Raw genomic sequence first — 20,600 nt, forward strand, 5'->3', positions numbered from 1 at the left:
GGTGTGAGGGGGTAAGGTGAGAAGTAAAAAAAGTGAGAGGGAATAAGAGACACAAACTTCCAGTAATAAAATAGAATAAGTCACAAGGCCCTGGCTGGTTGGCTCAACAGTAGATTGTCAGCCCAGCATGTAGAAGTCCGGGGTTCAATTCCCGGCCAACACACACAGGAGAAGCGCTTATCTGCTTCTCCACCCTTTCCCCTCTCTTTTCTCTCTATCTCTCTCTTTCCCTCCCACAGCCAAGGGTCCATTGGAGCAAAGTTGGCCTGGGCGCTGAGGATGGCTCTGTGGCCTCTGCCTCAGGTGCTAGAATGACTCCAATTGCAGCGGAGCAATGCCCCAGAGGGGCCAAGCATCACCCCCTGGTGGGCATGCCGGGTGGATCCCGGTTGGGCGCATGTGGGAATCTGTTTGTCTGCCTCTCCCCCACTTCTCACTTAGGAAAAATACAAAAATAAAATAAAATAAGTCAGAATAAGGTATAGCATAGAAACTATAGTTAATGATATCATAATAACTTTGTACAGTAACAAGTGTTACTAGATTTATTGTGAAGATTACATCATAATATATAAATATATAAATGTTGAATAACTATGCTGTACACCTGAAACTAATATAATATTGTATGTCAACTACACCTGAATTAAAAAAAAAAAAAAAAAAACACCACTGCAAGGCACTAAGAAACTTAGACCAAAATATGTTATTATGCTGCCCTCTCCTGGGCCATGTTATTTTTCAAATATATTAAATTGTCATCCAAGCTGTAATTCACTAAACTACCGTATTTTACTCCAAAAGATGCATTTTTTTTCCCAAAAAAGTAGAGGGGAAAATGACCGTACATCTTATGGAGCAAAAAATACAGTATTTTATTAAATATTTTAACACACCATTTAGTTCAGAATATTTTTTCTTATTTTCCTCTTTAAAACCCTAGGTGTGTCTTATGGTCAGGTGCGTCTCATGGAGTTAAAAATACAGTATGTGTCAACACAGAGTAATACAAAGAAAAATCGGGCTATCTCTCCCCAATTTTCTCCTGAGTTAATCAAAGTTTAAAGTTTTCTATATCCTTTCATGTTGTTCTGTCTATATAAACATAAACAGCCTATTCACTTATAAAGAGTTTACTCACATTCTTCAAAAATGGCATAATTTGGAAAAAAAAAGGCATAATTTTATATGCACACACATTTTATATTCATTTACATATATAACTGGGCTTTCATTTCTGCCAAAATGGTGAACTAGCATAGGATACTTATTCCCTTCAAATCAACCCAATCAGATAGATAAACTATAGAAGAAAGAATTCTAGGCCAGGAAATGAAAATAAAAGTGAGAGACTAGGAGACAGAGGCTATCCTGAACTGGAGGGTATGAGAAGGGTGGGTCACTAGAGCCTAGAGTGGAATAAGAGAGCTTAACCAAAACACTTTCTAAGTTTTACTCTCCTGTCTCCCCAGCCCCCTGGCTGCCTCCCCCATAATGTCTTGAGACAATGTTGCCTGCTTTTCATACCAGAAACAAATCAGCTACGTTCAGATATTTTCTTCCTCCCTTACCCCTCCAGACCTCCAAGGCTAGTGCAGTTTCCTCCCAATGTGGCCTCACTCTAAGCACCTAGCTCTGCAGCTGCTCCTCCTTAAGTCAGCCTTCACCTGCGGAGAAGAGCCACCACTGAACTTCTTAGTTATGCCTGAGCCCCAAGCACCAGCTCATCTAGTGGCTTTGATAAGTGGTGTGTGTCCTGGGCCATGTCATGGGACATACCCCTGATGGGACTTCCAGCTTCACATACCACATCTGTTCCGTGTACCTCAGTCTCTTTACTTTCTCCACTCTTCACCAAGACAAATAAGGCATTCCTGCTTCACTGAGCCTTGGCTATTGCTTTCTTCAGGCTAAAAGCCACTCTAGCAGCAAGTTTGCCCAATCTCCTTGGGTCCTTGCCAGTGTGTTAAATAGCATATCCCGAGAATGTCAATGAATTCTTATTTATTCAGTCTTCCATTCAGCTATCCTTTATCAAGCACCATCAAAACCCAACACCAGAAACAGTACTCCTATGTTGGCATATATTCACTAATTTTATAGCATTTTCAGTACGTAATCGACTTCCCCTTTATCGGGCCTCAACGTTAGCTCAGTTATTGGCCTGTTTGTCAGTTAAGAAGGTGGAAAGATCTCTTGAGGAGGAACCTGCTATTTTGTAGGGGAAAGGGCTCTGCAGCATCCTTTAGCACGGAAGAAGGGGCAGGCTCATCCTAAAGAGTGAGGGACTACTTCCGCCGATGCTGAGGGTTCAGGGAATCTGCCGATTCAATATATTCATGATATCCATCCACTTGTCTCCATCTTGCATCTCAAGGTCCTAGGTTTTTCCAACTGGGGACCTGACCTAAGCATAGCAGACCTGCTTTGACAAAGCAGTCAAATAACTCTGGCGTTCTAACTATTAGATCTTCAGCCTGCTGCTTAGCTGTATCTACCATTCCTCTGTAGAAAATTAGGACCTCTTTTTAACCTTTAACTGATTATAAAGAACCCTCAGTTTCTCCTTATACAAAGCAACAGTGCAATTCAGCACTAACCTGCCACTCCACTATCTTTGTAGGTATATTTCCTTCTCGTTTTTCAATTGTTGGACCATTATATCTGCAATGTTGTCCCCTCTACCAGGAAGTTTTTCCAGGTCACTGCTGATGAAATCTTTAGTGATTCAGCCACCATCTTATGACAGGCATTATCTGTGCCCCACCTGCTTCTCAAGATGGTGTCCTCTTTACCCAGTGGGCAGTGAAGTGAGTCAGTCAGTCTTAAATTTCCTCAGACCACTCAATCAGATCACAGGTGAGATTTGATGTGAAAAATGTTTATTGAAATAAATTTCTGTGAAGAAACACAGTTCAGGTCTAACCCTTGTCAGTAAGGAGGGAAGAAAGAAGAGTCATATAGGAACAGTCTCACATAGCAGTGCAGCTCCAAGAAAACTTGGTCAGGCCTATGGGGAGTCCATAAGTCAAAGTCACCCATCAGAGGAGTCCCGCATCTCCCAGGAATGGGACTGTCTCAACAACACTGCTGGGCTTGTCATAGGGTGGGAGAAGCCTTTTAGGAAGCCAGGCCACAGTGTGAGTGCAGTGGTGGGCTCAGAGCACAGCGGTGGGGGCTATCTGTCAGTACACTGTCCAAAGCTGTCTATCTAAGAGGCACATTTCCATCACCATCACAGTAATGTATCCTGGCTTACAACTATGCACAAAGGTAGACTCCAGAAATTAATTAGAAACACAAGTGAGAAGGATTAAAAAAGAATTATATACATATATATGAATGAGATGAATGATGTATATATATATATATATGAATTCATATATATAAAAATGATTGTCTTTGTGACTCAGGATAAGCAACAAATTGTTGAAGTCAAGCATACAGAGTATTAACTGTGAAGCAAAAAAATAATATATATACCTGTCTGTTTGTTGTTTCAGCTGGGTAAATAAGAGCCATAGAATGGGTAAAGATATTTAATGTCCTATGACCCTCCAAATTCTATAATTTAATATATTATGCACAAAGTCAGTTTCAAATTGTATCCCAGTACATTTTCTCCTGATTAGATTAGCTGAAAAACTTTTAATTTTCTCCATAAAATTTCAAATGCAAACCAAACATCAAGAACATGGGAATTTTTCATTGGACAAGAGTTTCACTCTGGAAATAGAATACGTATGGCAGAAGAAAAAACACACATTCTTAAGTAATGCTGATAGTCTTCATGGTTTTCAGAATCAATGACCCATCTTTATTTAATTGTTAAAGGAATGAGAGAGTTTTTCTCAGTTTGAATAAACTTCTCAACATTGTTAGAGTAAGTAGTAATGGGTTAATTTGACATTCTACATAAAATAACCAACATAGATTTCACCTCTCAGAAGTGCAGGCAGTAAAAAGAAAGATGTTGTACCTTAATCTTTTCTTTTAAATAGATTCACATTTATATAACTTATACTTGCAACTAACTGCACTAACTGGCAACTTTGAACAAAATAAGTATATGAACACATTCCTTCTTCTTTTCTTTAATTAAAAGTGTGGACAGTATGATAGCTATGCCTGTGATAGTCTGGATCAGTATCCAAGCCATGCCTTTTCTTTTGCATGAAACAGAATACACAGTCTCCTCCTAAAACCTCTAGGACAATAGCTTTCACAAAGAACATTCCTTGGGAGATGAACAAATGCCAGTGAGTGGGTTTCCAGGTATGTTCTGCTTACTTAAAGCAGAAGTACTTCACGTGCTTTGCTTCAGCATAAAATTCAGTTAGAACAAATGGTTTCACTGCTTCATCCACCCCCATCCCAAATAACTGCTCTAATTCATTGTTTTAGAAAGACATTTGTTATATATTTTGACCCAGTTTAATAGAACGGGAAGAGACGCAGGGTACAGATTCTTGTTTAAATGGGAGGGAGACTGTGAAGAGAATCAGTGCAGGTCATGACAATTCATTGGCTATGGGAGACCCCAGAATGGATGGATGGGAATTAGAGAACAATATTTTGTTTAAGACTATTGAATTTGAAGTGTCAGAAACAGATTCACATATAACTATTCCTGGAGCCAGACCTTTAATGCAGAAGAATTATAATATATGTGTAAGATTTGTGGGTCAAATGTATATGAGTGATATTTGGATCTGTGACAGTCAATTATAAAATATAGGGGACAAGCTTCATGATATTAAATTTTGTAATGATTTATTGGGCATGACACCAAAAGAACAACAAAATAAAAAATAGATAAACTGGATTACATCAGGAATCCGTCAGAGGACACTATCAACAGAATGGAAAGACAACCCACAAAAAGAAAATATTTGCAAATCATATATCTGATATGGAATTAATAACCAGAATTACTAAAGAGCTTTTACAACTTAACAACTAAAAAACACACAAATTTTAGAATGGGCAAAGTATTTGAATAGATATTTCTTCAAAGAAGATACACAAATGGCAATAAGCACATGACATGATATTCAACATCACTAATCTCTAGAGAAATGCACATCAAAACTATAGTAGATACCACTTCACAGTCGGTAAGATAGGAAAAAGAAAAACAGAAAATAAGTATTGTGCATTCACTGCTGGTGGGAATGTAAAATGGTATATAACTGCTAGGGAAAATGGTATGGCAGTATTTTATCTCACTCTGGCTACCGTAACAAAAATACCATGGACTAGGTGGCTTAAACAACAAAATACTTATTACTCACAGTTATGTAGTCTGGGAAGGCAACAGCAGAGTGAGTGCTTGGTAAGAGACTGCTTCTTGGTTCATAGATAGTCATCTCCTAGCTGTGATCTTACCTGGAAGAAGGGACAAGAAAACTTTCTGGGGTCTCTTTTAATAGGGCATTAATCCCATTCAGTTATTAGATATATACACAGTACTCTCTAACTTAATCCTTACAATAGTCTGGAAAGCGATCACCTCCACATTCAGAGTTGGGAGCTAAGGTGCAGAAGGACAAGGCAGCAGGCGTGTGGGGGAGCCAGGAGGTGCAGACAGGTGGACTTCCCTCCAATGTCTGAGTTTAGGAAATGAACCAGGTCTTCTACCCCCTGCAGTGGAAGCTGCCGTTTAGTATCAGACAGTGTTCTAGGCAGTGTCACATACATCATGTCATTTAATTGTCACAAAATTCCTACACGTAGAGGGTATTAGCTCATTTCCTACAGGCAGAAACATGATGAAAGGGTTTAAGTGGCCTGTCCAAGTTCACCTAATGAGCAGGAAGTCAGAATTCCGTTCCAAGTCCATGCATCTTTTCCCTATTCCATGAAGTTCTGTGTCAGAAAAAGAGGGAAAGATGGAAGGAAAGAAACCAAAGGGAGGAAAATGAAAGAATGAAGCTATGTGTGCTCTTTCTTCATTAGTTCAATCGAATGAGCTTCACTGTTTCTCTGTGAAACAGTTGCTAAGAAAATGTATGCAAATAAACTAAGAAGTCCTAACATTATTAGCTAATATTTCTGTAGTACTTCCACTGCACAAGGCGCTAATCTAAGCATTTCACATATGTTAACATATTTACATTTTAAAAAGCTCTCAAAGGTAGTCACTAGTATTATTTCTATATTACAGACTGCTAAGATTTGAACCCTGGCACTCTGATTCTAGTCTATCCTCTTAAAGCACTATGTGTGTGGTGTTATCTATGGTTATTTCAAATGTACTCTCCTTAACCATTAGAAGCAATGATTGTGGAAAACCTTTACTTAAAGTAGTCTTTTCTTTTAAATAAGTACAATTTAGTTGTAGATTATATATAATCTAGGCTAAATGGTATGTTCATAATTTATGTAGTTGTAAAAAGGAGAAGGTAAATCTGTTCCCCAATATAGAAAGTGTTTCAAGGACCTGGCCAGTTGGCTCAGTGGTCAAGTGTTGGCTTGGCTTATAGAACTCCCAGGTTTGAATACCAGTCAGGGCACACAGGAGAATCAACCCTCTGCTTCCCAGTAGTGGGCTTGCTGGGTGGATCCTTCGGGGCACATGCTGGGTGGACCCTGGTCAGGGCACATGTGGAAGTCTGTCTCTCTGCCTCCCCCACCCTTCTCTTAATTAAAAAAAAAAAGTTCTTCAAAATATTAAGTGAAAAAAATGCAAAAGGATGTGTACAATATAATACTGTTTAATTAATCTTCATGTGTTTTTTGTAGATATTAGTGTGTATGCATGTAAATTCTTAGTATATTCTATAAAATGATGGGTCTTTTTAGGACAAGATCAAACAGAGCTTCAGTTTCATTTCTAATGTTTCAATAGTCACAAAGAGCAGATATTTATGTCATTTGTCTAATTAAAAATACTGTTTCTTTGATCTCTTTATTTTATTCTGGTAAATCTTCGTGTGTGTGTGTGTGTGTGTGTGTGTGTGTGTGTGTGTGTGTGTAATGTAGACCATAAATGTAAAATTTAATACATATTTATTATGTTAAGTCATTTTGGTAAAAATCTGATTTGATATAATCTGTATGTACTCTCAGGAGTAGGTATTTTTTAAAAGAAAAATTATTATATATTAATAAACTCATGCTACATGGAGATAGCTATTTTTCAACAAAAAAAAAGTAGTGAATATTTTTTTATTTATATTATGAATATAGGTTCTAAGAATATCTGGATGTTTTTATTGAGAACTTTTATGTAAAGGTTTCTTTAAGATAGCTGTTTACCTACCAATAACCTTTTTTTAAACTCTTAATCCTAGTGCATTCCTTAGGTATTTCTCATTCAAATCCTTGCAACCAGTTTCTTCCCCTTTGATGAAATTAGTCAATACTAAAAAAAATGCATTGCTTTCTTGTTGGGACTATGCTGTCTCTGAGCTTTCTTCAAGCTAGTCTATGGGTTGAGGCTTCTCTGTTCAGACTTGTTGAACTAGTTTCATTTCAACTACTTGTAATTTGTTTCCTTATTTTTCTAGTTGTAGACCTTAAATGTATCTAGAGATGTCATAAAGTTGATTAGAAAGTCGAGTTCAGTGGGTGCATGCTTCCAAGACCATATTTTTCCTCCTGTAGATGATGTATCGGTAAGTTCAGTTTTGTTTGGTAAATGGCTTGTTTGCTCTACTGTTTGACTGTCAGTGGCTAGATTCTTGGAGAGTCGGAGAACTGCCTGTAAGGTGTTCTCAGTGGATTTGATCTTCATTGGATTTTGTAAGATATCTGAAATTATTATAGCAGCTGGATTAATTAATCTCTGTATTTGAAATCAGTATTTTTGTGTTAAGAGGTCATTATCAGCATTATTTTATGTTGCCAAGTTTGATAGTTTGAATTTTAGAAGTTAAGGAAAACTATATTACATTGCATACTGATTGATATTCATTTGGGGGGGGGGAGGAGAAGGGGTTAATTTGTTTTGGAAAGCCTGTTAGCAATCTAAATTTAGCTTCTATGCCACTTTTCCTTTATCTGTTTTCCCTTGTACCTTAAAGTCAGTCCTCGGGAACTAACTCAGCTTGGGAGGTCAACAGATACAGAGACACCTGCCTTCGTTATAGAAATGTCAGGACTCCGTGGGGGGAAGAAAGAAAACAGGAGACCCAGATTTGAGAAAACATGCCTATTCTCCAAAAGTTTTTCTATGGAAATATTAAGAAAAAAACCCTGTGAATTACTTCAAGGGTTTGTTTTTCAAATAGGGTTTGCTATATACAAAGGAGAAGAAAAAGTAAGATTTCTTGACAGAGCATTATACACAAATAGAATAGTGTATATTTAATTAAATAGAATTAAATATTGATTTAACACATCCATATTAAATGTGATGTGATTTTAAGCATCCATGATGACAATAATATTTTATTTTTTAAGCAACCACCAAGCTCATTCCTTAGATTTATGCTTTTAAAAACATTTTTATTAATGTTATTTCATTTAATAGCCAGAACACCCTTGTGAGATCAGTAGAACAGGTGTCATTAATTCCCATCTTAAAGTGAGAAATGTGAGGGGAACAGGAGTGAAGGGACCTCCCTAGGTCTACAGAGCTGTGTGATGACAGAATTGGAGAACTGCAATGCACAGTTTCCCAAGTCCAGTCTTCTCGGACTCTTGCAGACTCTCCAGATGGTAAGGATTCCACCTGGGGAATTTCAGAGATGAGAAATTGACACTAGATCGGCCATTGAGTTAATGAACTTCCCGGGGCTTCCTTTCCCACTAATAAAACACATATTTGTATCAGCCCTTTAATGAGCACATTGTAATTATCAAAGGGTCTTTGAGATCCTTAGAAAGGGTTTAGAATGCTTCACACATCATTGGCACTCCATAAATATTTGGTGAACAAATGAATGAGTAAACAAATGTAAATATCTACCATTAATGTTTTACTTACTAAAAGTCATTGATTTTGAAAAAGCATATTCCATGTTTATGGACACTATGATATTGTAAAGCAGTAGTTCCAACCTTTCATATTTTACATTCCCCAAATTACCTCTTAAAAATATGAAATCTCATGATTATAGACACCAAAAGTCATCTTTTCTAGTGGATATTTGTATTTATAGGAATAATTTCAGTTTTAGGGAAATAAATTACAGGAATAATATTGGAAATCATTGCTCTTGTTCAGGACATTCATGACACTTGTTGCTAAAAAAAAAATGAAACATTAGGAAATATCAAATGTTTATGGTTCCTTTAAGACAGGGCTAACCTATGGCTAGCAAGCCAGATGTGGCTCTTTTGATGGCTGCATCTGGCTTGCAGATAAATCTTTAATAAAAAATAATAATAATGTTAAAAATATAAAACATTCTCATGTATTACAATCCATTCATTTCCTACCACTCATGTTCATGGTTGTGGGTGGCTGAAGCCAATCACAGCTGTCCTCTGGGACAACACCAAATTTTTATTGGATAATGCATATGGCTCTCACGGAATTAAAATATGTGGCATTCATGGCTCTCTCAGCCAAAAAGGTTCCGACCCCTGCTTTAAGATAAACTCAAGGAACACTAAGCCAGGATTTAGAGGATTTGCAGGAGATGGCCAGTCACACTAACAGGTGAGTTTAAGGATTGAGGCAAAGCTAATGCTTAGTAATCACAGGTCTCTCCCAAGTTTATGTTACGCTACTTCACTTTTACAAAAGATCTATATTAGTACCTGTTTTTAACTGAAAGAAACCCAAAAAGGATTTCACTTTTACAGGAAAAAAAAACCGTGAAAAGCAAAACTAGCATTCGGTGCTTGTTTTGCAGTGAGCCGTCGCAGAGGCAGCAGGCACCCTGAGCGGTGACAGTGAAACCAGCAAGCTCAATCTACTTTATCCAGGCAGTGCATTTATCATCATCATTCCTCTTCTTACTACTTACTCAAAGTTCTTACGACTTACTATATTAGTGTTAGGTTAGGTTTTATGTGTTATTTGATAGGTTATCTGGGGGGATCTGGGAATTCTCATTTTTTTTTCCATATCAATTAATGATAAATGCTTCTTTGCTTTATACCATTTTGTCTTACAAAAAATTTCCTAGGAATGCTCTACTTCTGAGAATGGGGGAAACCGATACTATAACACCCTATGTCTCACCTACATTAATTCTGCAATACATCCTATGCCTCTATTAACAAGAAATACAATGTGGAACCCTTGTCAAAATGTATTTTATGCCTAGGCATGTATCTCAGTAGGTTAGAGCAACACCCTGATGCACACCAAGGTTATGGGTACCATCTCCACTCGGAGCACATACAAGAAAAAACCAATGAATGTATAAATAAGTAGAAAAACAAAATTGATGTCTCTCTCTCTCTCCTTCTCTCTCTCTCTCCCTCTCTAAAATCAATGAATAAAAGATTAATTATAAAATATGTTTGATTCATCTGTGTTCTGTTTCTGCTGTACTGAATCATGGATCTTCTTTCTACATCTCAGAGATACCTTTAGTGTGTGGACCCTGCTGTGAGTATTCCTTTGTATTTGCCTTTAGCAATATTCATGCCCCTTCTCTTCCCTTAAAATTTATAAATTGGGTGAATTGCTCACTTAAAATCTCAATTATTTCTCTTGTGAAAGATTAAATACCAAATGACTGCTTCATCTGAGATTGTTGTCCTTTTCGCAGACATCTTTCTCCCTCTCTCTCTTCCTATAGCTCATTATTTTGGGCATTGCTTAATAAATGCAAAAATTAGGTTTCTTCTCTCCATTATCATCCTTTAGCAAAAAAGTAAGTTCTGGGAAAGTCTTTGCAAATGTTCTGTTTTATATTATAATTTCAGTATGAATACTTATTTTAAACATCTTGTTAATTTGCCAAATCCATCCTCCAATATGTTCAAAAACTCTATCTTCAGAATTAAAATCAAAACAACAAAGTAAAACCTTCAGGTTTCTCACTGAATTATTAAACTTTGAATAAATTATCAATTAAATTTTACTGTTTTGTTAGTTTTTTTGGCAAACTCATAGTGCTTACTATGTGCTGTATACATGATACATTATAATAGCTCATTTAATTCTCACAACAATCCATGATTAGGTACTATTATTATCTCCATTTTATAGAGGAAAAGGTACCTGAGCCCACATCATCACAGGCTAATAAAATAAAGAGTTAGGATTTGAGGCAGTCTGGAATCAAAGCTCAACTATTAAGATATTCTGTTTTTCCCTTTTTATTTTATTTTTTATCATTTTCAAGCAAAAATATATTTTGTTTCTTAATTTAAAATTGGAGTAAAACATCAGAAAGCTGGGATGACTGTCACATGAGATAACCCCTATGAAAACTCCTGACTCAGAGAAGAAATTTGATACAGGTAGAGACCTTCATTACGCACTCCATTGCCTCACCTCTCTAGGCAGTATTTATTGTTACATTTTTAAGGTGGGACAACTGACATTCAAAAGTGTCTCATAAATTTCTCAAGATGAATGTTACAGAGTTACAAGCAGGACTGATGGCAAGCTCTTATAGCCTCAGAGACAGGGCCATACCTGCAATACAGTATGCTGACAGAAGATTTGTCTAGGCAGGTGAAGACTTCAAGGAATTTTTTACCCTTTGTCTTGGAAAAACTCTGTGTGTGTGTTTTTTTTACTTTCTCATGCTACCATACTCACAGTACTTCCTACACCAGCTGTGTGGGGTTTTTCCCCCACGCAATTCTCCAGCACCAGCTGTCAAACAGTTCAGTTCCGTTCTGACACTAACCAGAGTTAGCACAGATTTCACAAGTTAAGTGCACAGTCCCTAAACGAGCCCTGGCTCCACTTCAGATGTCAATTGAGAGTTCAGGCTGTTATCTGTACTTCTGACCAACTGCCTGTAAACTGGAGTTTCTCATAATCCTCTCTACAGAATTGATTATTTTGCTAGAGCAGCCTTGACCAGATAGTTCAGTTGGTTAGAGCATCATCCTGAAGCACAAAGGTTGTGGGTTTGATCCCCACTCAGGGCACATACAGGAAGAGGTTGATGTTCCTGTCTCTCTTTCTCTCTCCTCTCCTCTCTTGCTAAAATCAGTAAATAAATGTTTTTAAAAGTAGTTAATTATTTTTTTTTAATTTGACAGAGCAGCTCACAGAACTCAAGGAAACAGTTTACCTTCTAGATTGGCACTAAGTACAAAGTATATTAAAGGATATGAATAAATAGCCAGATGAAGAGATAACATACCAAGGCCCACAGGGTCCTGAATGTAGAGATTCTGTTCTTGTGGAGTTTGATTACACTACCATCCCAATGTATGGATGTGTTTACCAACCAAGAAAGCTCCCTGAACCCTATACTATTGGGATTTTTATAGAGGCTTCATCACATAGGCATGATTAATTACCCTGCAATCTTCAGCTCCTTTTCCCTTCCCAAAAGATAAGGAGAATGGAACTGAAAATTTCAAGTTTCTAATCAAGCCATGAACTTCTTGGTGACTAGCACTCATTCTGAGTCTATTCAGAATCGCCCAAGAGTTACCTCATCAGAACAAAAGACATCCCTAGTGCCAGGATATATGAAGGGACTTAGGAAAGGAGAGAAAGGAATTCTAACTTCTTGAAAATTCAGGAGAATTTAAAGCCAGTAGAAAGATATGAAAGCAAAAACAATTCAAGACTTAACCACAATGAAAATGGGTGGTCTCTCTGATTAGTAAAATAACCTCTTCCTTCACTTTATAACTCTTCACTTGCTTTAAAAAAAATCTTTTCTTAAATTTATTAGGGTTATATTGGTTAATAAAATTATATGGGTTTAACATGTACAATTCTATAATATGTCATCTGTACATTGCATTGTATGTTTACCACCCAAAATTAAGTCCTTTTCTGTAACCATAAATTTGTCCTCTTTCATCCTTTTCTACCTCCTTACATCCCTTTCCATGTGTTCATCACTATACTGTTGTGTCTATGAGGTTTTTGTTTGTTTGCCAAAATCATATGGTTTTGACTTTTTCAGACTTATTTTGCTTAGCACGATAATCTCAAAATTTAGTTATATTGTCACAAATGACAGTATTTCATCTTTCCTGTGGCTGAGTAGTATTCCAGAGTATCTATGTAACACATCTTCTTTATACAATTACCTACTGAAGGACACTTAAGTTGTTCTCATGTCTCAGCCACCGTGAATAAGGCTGCAATGAACATAAGGATGCATATATCTTTGTAAAAGGATGTTCGCAAACTTTCTTGATAGTTGCTCAACTTTACTAGCTATGAGGGAAATACAAATCAAAACTACAATGAGATACTATGTCATGCCTGTAATAATGGCTATTATCAACAAGACAAGTAATAACAAGTATTGAAAAGGTTCTGAAGAAAAGGAACCCTTATTCGCGGCTGGTGGGAATGTAAACTAGTATAGCCACCATGGAAAACAGTATAGAGTTTCCTCAAAAGGTGAAGAATAGTGTTACTTATATGCAACCCCTCTTCTGGGTATCCATTCACTTGCTTTTTATGCTGCTTGAAATTTCACACATAATTTATTTGGGTTCATAGGAAGCCTATTCTGAAAAAGAAAAAAAAATCACTTTCAGAAGGAGTTTTGACTGGAAAGCCACATGCAAAAGAATGAAACTGGACTACAGTTTGTCCCCCGTGTACTAAAATTAACTCAAAATGGATCAAAGATCTAAACATAAGACCTGAAACAATAAAGTACATAGAAGAAGACATAGGTACTAAAATCATGGACCTGGGTTTTAAAGAGCATTTTATGAATTTGACTCCAATGGCAAGAGAAGTGAAGGCAAAAATTAATGAATGGGACTACATCAGACTAAGAAGTTTTTGCTCAGCAAGAGAAACTGATAACAAAATAAACAGAAAGCCAACTAAATGGGAAATGATATTTTCAAACAACAGCTCAGATAAGGGCCTAATATCCAAAATATACAAAGAACTCATAAAACTCAACAACAAACAAACAAACAATCCGATAAAAAAATGGGAAGAGGACATGAGCAGACACTTCTCCCAGGAGGAAGTACAAATGGCCAACAGATATATGAAAAGATGCTCATCTTCTTTAGTTATTAGAGAAATGCAAATCAAAACTGCAATGAGATACCACCTCACACCTGTTCGATTAGCTATTATTAACAAGACAGGTAATAGCAAATGTTGGAGAGGCTGTGGAGAAAAAGGAACCCTCATACACTGTTGGTGGGAATGTAAAGTAGTACAACCATTATGGAAGAAAGTATGGTGGTTCCTCAAAAAACTGAAAATAGAACTACCTTATGACCCAGCAATCCCTCTACTGGGTATATATCCCCAAAACTCAGAAACATTGATACGTAAAGACACATGCAGCCCCATGTTCATTGCAGCATTGTTCACAGTGGCCAGGACATGGAAACAACCAAAAAGCCCGTCAATAGACGACTGGATAAAGAAGATGTGGCACATATACACTATGGAATACTACTCAGCCATAAGAAATGATGACATCGGAACATTTACAGCAAAATGGTGGGATCTTGATAACATTGTACGAAGTGAAATAAGTAAATCAGAAAAAAACAGGAACTGCATTATTCCATACGTAGGTGGGACATAAAAGTGAAACTAAGAGACATTGATAAGAGTGTGGTGGTTACGGGGGGAGGGGGGAAAGGGAGAGGGAAAGGGGGAGGGGGAGGGGCACAAAGAAAACTAGATAGAAGGTGACAGAGGACAATCTGACTTTGGGTGATGGGTATGCAACATAATTGAAAGACAAGATAACCTGGACTTGTTGATCTTTGAATATATGTAACCTGATTTATTGATGTCGCCCCATTAAAAAAATAAAATTATAATTAAAAAAAAAAAAGAAGGAGTTTTGATATCACAGGAAAAATGGGCTTCTGAGTGCTAGCAGCCAAAATTAGACTTTAACTCTGCATACTGGCTGTATGAATTGAACAAGTTATTTGCTTGTAAAATGAAGATAAATAATTCTACTGACAAGAGTGTTTAGAGGATGAAATGTTACAATATATCAAAAACTCATGGCCCTGGCTGGTTGGCTTAGAGGTATAGCATCAAACTTCGCTCGGCATGTGGAAGTCTCTGGTTTGATTCCCTGTCAGGGCACACAAGAGAAGCGACCATCTGCTTCTTCACCCCTCGCCCTTGTCTTTTGCTCTCTCTCTCTCTCTCTCTCTCTCTCTCTCTTTCCCTCCCACAGCCATGGTTCAAGCAAGTTGGCCCCAGGCACTGAGCATGGCTCCATGGCCTCAACATCAGGTACCGAAACAGCTCTGTTGCCAAGCAAGGGAGCAGATGGGCCCCAGATGGGCAGAGCATTGATTGCCTCATAGGTGGCTGGATGGGTGGATCCTGGTCAGGCGCATGTGGAAGTCTGTCACTCTGCCTCCCTGCCTCACTGCCTCTTGCTCAACAACAACAACAATAAAAAAACACAAACAAATAAAAACAACTCATACAAAGTCAGCATTAACTAAATAGTAGCTCTTGTTCTTATCACTTTTAGTATTAAATAGTCATTCTAAAATAGTCACAGAGTACCCAGGCAGATATTCACATATTAGGTCCCTACAAAAGGATGCTTTTCTGTAACAAATGACTGGTTTCAGTGGCTCAGAGGGAATGATGATTTTCATTGGTGAAAGTTTGGCACTTTGATTCCATCAGAACTTTCCTCCATGAATGGGCACCAAGCTAGAAAAAGAGAAACAGTTTTATGCACCAAACAGCTCCAAGGAATTTAGTGCATTTAGCACCTTTGTTTAATTATGTTTGGAATTAAATAGACATTTATGTTGCCATGGAAAACTAACCGATAATTTCTTTTTAAACCAGATAGTATATTTTAAACATCAAAAACTGTCTTTATGAAGAGTTCTAGAAATACAACTTATCGGTAAAGTGGTATTTATAAAACAATCACATGTATCTATATTTGTATAATGATAATATGTATCTACAAGAAAGCAGAAAAATAATCCTAAAAAAAGAAAAGATTTGGAGCTTGTACATAAAATTATAAAACGCATGTGGTTGACTGTGGAATAGGGCTAACGTGCTGCCTTCAGGTAAGGTTTTTCTAGAAACAGCCATGTGGAGTATGGGGTATTAGCTAACTCGAGTCATTTGTGAACTCACATATATAGACCTCTTTAGCTTGGTTGCTGAGGAAATGACTATTCCAACTCTGATCATTAACAGTTCATATTGCTCTATATATTTTCCAAGATGTGTATATTTCAGTCTACAAGATTGCAGAAAGTGAAATCACAAAATTATTTATTTATTTATTTTTTTACAGAGACAGAGAGAGAGTCAGACAGAGGGAGAGACAGGGACAGACAGACAAGAACGGAGAGATGAGAAGCATCAACCATTAGTTTTTCGTTGCACATTGCGACACCTTAGTTGTTCATTGATTGCTTTCTCATATGTGCCTTGACCGTGAGCCTTCAGCAGATCGAGTAACCCCTTGCTCGAGCCAGTGACCTTGGGTCCAAGCTGGTGAGCTTTTGCTCAAACCAGATGAGCCTGCGCTCAAGCTGACGACCTCAGGGTCTCGAACGTGGGTCCTCGGCATCCCAGTCCGACGCTCTATCCACTGCACCACCGCTTGGTCAGGCGAAATCACAAAATTATTTAAATTATCACCCTGTTTGCATTGACAACATCTTTGGAAAAATCACGCCATGAATACACTGAATAATCAAGCTTAATGAAGATGTAATGTATATGAAAAATGAAATTTCATGGAATGCAGAGTGTCAATTAGATCATGATAAGGGATTAATACTAGGTTTCTTCCCATTTTAGTTTCCAAGAGTTAACTTTGTATTCCCCCAAGTTATTAATCAAAAAAATATCACTTAGTCTTCTAATTGCGTGCCTAATATAGAATTCCATTGTAATGAAATTGTTCTCCACCCTTACTCCACAATTATTAGAAAAGAGTTAAATTACAAATGCTTTTTTTGAAGGCTGTAGATTTTTGTCCAGTTTTATGAAAGTTATAACTTGTCATAAAATTCTAAAATGTACCCCAAAATTCCCATCTTTTGGTGTACTTACTCCTTTCCCCAGTTATTCAAACACTAATTTAGGTGCTCTGTGAAGGAATTCTGCAGATATAAATAAAGTCTAAATCAGTTGACTCGAAGATGGGGAAATTGTCAGGTGACACCTTTAAAAAGGACAAGGCTCTACCTGCGGAGAAATTCAGAATATGAGAGAGATTTGATGCGAGGGAGACGCAGCACTGCTGGCTTTGAAGATTGAATGGCCATATGGCAGGAAGATAGATCTCAAAGTTCATAAAACTCCATGAGTTCTAACTTTTGTCCTTTGGTCCTTTTCTGGTGCTTTTAAATGACTTGGAGAGATACTGATAAGATTCTCTAAGAAGTCTACTAAATGAAGAATGAATGAGTGAATGACTAAATGAATATATAAATAATAAATATATTAACAATAAAAATGCAATCAATGGAGAGGCAGTCTGGCACTGGGAAAACTTACGTCCTAGAAGTGAGAATTCAGGAGTTTGGAATTACTGCTGGTTCTATTATATTGGAGAAGTCACTTATTCATCTCTGAGCCTCAGTTTCCTCATCTAGAAAATGCATTTGACTATACTAAGTGGTCTCTATTCTTTCACTTTTGAATTTTTTAGGTTTTAAGTCATTTCAGTGACTAATTACTGCCACTCCCCATGGAGCTTCCGGTTCTAGCATCTAGCACCTGACTCTTGTCCATCAGAGGACACACTGCTTTCCACAGCCAATTAAAAATAAAAGATAAAAAGTTGATAAGAGCCTTATGACCCAGCAATTCCACTTCTGGAAATTTATCCAAAAAAACTCAATATATAGATTCAAAAGAATATATGCACCCCTGTGTTCACTGCAGTGTGATTTATAAAACCAACATTTGGAAGCAGCCCAAGTACCTATCAGTAGATGAGTGGATAAAAAAGCTGTGGTACATTTACACTATGGAATACAGGGGGTCCTCGGGTTACAACACAGTTCCTTTCCTACAATAGTGATGTAACCCAAATTTGGTGTAAGTCGAAACATACCCTAGGCTAAGTCACTTACCTGTCCTAACACAGTTGTAAGAATCATAATCTAGAACACAAAGATACAACTAAGCCACAGAAAAAGAATACTGCGTATTCTTCCACCACGTGCAACCAAACAAAACTAGTTCACCCACGTAGTCCATAAGTATGATGCTAACAGTGTAAGCTGAAACACTCATATCTCAATTTTTTAAAGTTTTTATGGGAGTAATAGTCATAAACTCAAAACATCATATGTTGAGACTGTTGTAACCTGAGGACCCCCTGTATTATGCAGCCATAAAAAAAAAAAAAAAGGAAATCTTCCTTTGCAACAGCATAGACAGACCTGGAGAGCATTATGCTAAGTGAGATAAGCCATTCTGAAAAACTCAAGTATCATATGATTTCAGTCATATATGGAATCTAATAAACAAAATGAACAAGAAAAAATTAAACAGACTCACAGAGAGAGAGTAGGCTGACAGCTGTCGGGAGTGGAGACTGGGAGGAGTAAGTAGTATAGGAATTGAGCACAAAAGAAAAAAAAAGAGTAAAGTAAATGAGATAATAGATTTGAAATCACTTTATAAGCTCTAAAAGGAAAGACAGATAAAAGAGATCTTGTTTAAAGTGTTGGAGAAAGAAGGAATGGTCCTTTTTCAAGTATATGTTATATGTGCTACTTTGGACCACACTGTTAAAAGAGGTCAGAACTGGCCACCACAGAGAGCTATCAGTTGCCTCTAGAAATAGAAAACAGAAGTAATATTGCAGATGTCAAATTCTGATCTTTTTTTACACCTCCCCTCACATCAAGATGACCTTGACCAAAACTGAAGACAAGTGTCATCTTGCTGGGAAAGGTAGGCTAAAGCAACTGGTACTTATTCAAGGAAAACCGGAAAGCCTGTAACCACTACATTGTGAGAGTAACTGGTGAGTTTCCCTTTATGCAGAGCAATAGGATTTGGCACCCGAAGCCGACGTTTGAAACCATGGATGATTGCCCTTCTCGTTGTGTTATTACTGATTGTGGTGGCAGTGACCATCGGTCTTCTGGCTCACTTCTTAGCCCCTGGTATGTAAAATTACGGACTTTTGCTCTGTTTGAGTTAATTTTTCCATACAACTTTATTTGCATGTATGTAAATATAATTTTATTTTAAAAATCATTTGTACTTTCACCTTGTAAATGCCTACATTTTGAATATTTTTATCTGTTCAATTATTTCATCAACAAATAATTACTGAATGCCTATTATATGCAAGTTCTTTTCTGGGTACTTAGAATACAGCCTTAGGCAAATCTGACCAATTTCCTGTCTCCTTGGAGTTCACAATCTAGTATTCTTTTGAGAAGCTACACAAATCAAAGAACTCCTTGGAGTTCACAATCTAGTATTCTTTTGAGAAGCTACACAAATCAAATTAGTTTAAAATTTATTAGTAAACATAATAAATGTCTAATTATTCATTATATATTCAAATGAAAACTATGATAAATTAATTACTAAAATTGGCTCTTTTACTCATTGTTTTGCTGTCCACCAACATTTCAAGAGTAAAATAAAAGCACATGTCCAATGAAATAACAAATTTTGAAGTGACTAGCAAACTATAAATATAACACATTTTTTACTTATTTTTAGAAAAATTTTTTTTACTCTTTCTAAAATAATATTCAGGAATTTTTTTATTGCCTGGCATATTTATAATCACACAAGTAATCGATTTTAGAATCCTCTCTCTTTTTATTGCATCTTTCTCTGCAAAGTACAAACAATTTCCATATGACAAATCTCTACAATGTAGCTCTGACCCAGATGTATGTGATGAAACAACTAGTTCAGGCTGCTAACTTGCATGGTCTTATCCATTGTCGCCTTCCTCAGACTTGACAAAGGAGTGAAGACTATTAAGAGCTTTAAAGGGCTTAAGAACATAATTCTGGGTTCCATATAATAACCCCAACTATAGTTTACACAATGGCAAGAGATTAGGTCAGTTATTCTGATTGCACAAAAGCATCTTAACAATGAGTGAAAGGGTTGATAACAGTATGGATTGTATAGATGAGTATCAGGGGGACCAAAAAAGCATTACATATCCAGAGATGTCCCACTTAGGAGACAGACCATCCTGAGATCCCTGCTTTCTCCTAGGCCCATGGGAACCCCTCATTGGATCCTCCCTGAGCCAGGCTCCCCAGAGAGAAAGGTTGTTTTGTGGTTGGTCTGTTCTCAGTTTCTAACTCTTATATAGCTTTCTTGCTCACTCCATCCTCCACCCCTAGGCTTTACTCCTAAGATGAACAAATTCCTCAGGAGTTTCTACCATTGCTTGTTTTCTTTCCATTCCATCCCCGTTATACACTGTTCTCACTCCCATCCTCAGACAGCTATTTTCCCGCCTTACTTTTCATGTATTTCTTATTGTGCCTGACTCTCACATTAAAAATAGAAATTTTAAAGGATGTTAATTTACCTCTACTTCCAGTATAATATA

The 20,600-nt window shown here is 37.1% G+C and overlaps 1 protein-coding gene across 3 annotated transcripts in view; it reads left to right on the forward strand.

The window, feature by feature from the left end:
- Positions 1–7,407: 7,407 nt before the first annotated feature.
- TMPRSS11A (transmembrane serine protease 11A) overlaps positions 7,408–20,600 on the forward strand; it is a 59,365-nt gene continuing 46,172 nt past the window's right edge. The window contains exons 1-2 of one of the 3 annotated variants that reach the window (XM_066279728.1): positions 7,408–7,619; positions 19,052–19,173. In XM_066279728.1, coding sequence (XP_066135825.1) covers positions 7,609–7,619; positions 19,052–19,173 — 133 coding nt within the window. In that variant the 5' untranslated portion in view covers positions 7,408–7,608. Of the gene's footprint in view, positions 7,620–9,527; positions 9,611–19,051; positions 19,174–20,600 lie in introns of those variants that run through there. The other 2 variants (XM_066279727.1, XM_066279729.1) reach the window with 2 other exon arrangements.

This window comes from Saccopteryx bilineata, chromosome 5, assembly GCF_036850765.1.
Source record: "Saccopteryx bilineata isolate mSacBil1 chromosome 5, mSacBil1_pri_phased_curated, whole genome shotgun sequence".
NCBI lineage: Eukaryota > Metazoa > Chordata > Mammalia > Chiroptera > Emballonuridae > Saccopteryx > Saccopteryx bilineata.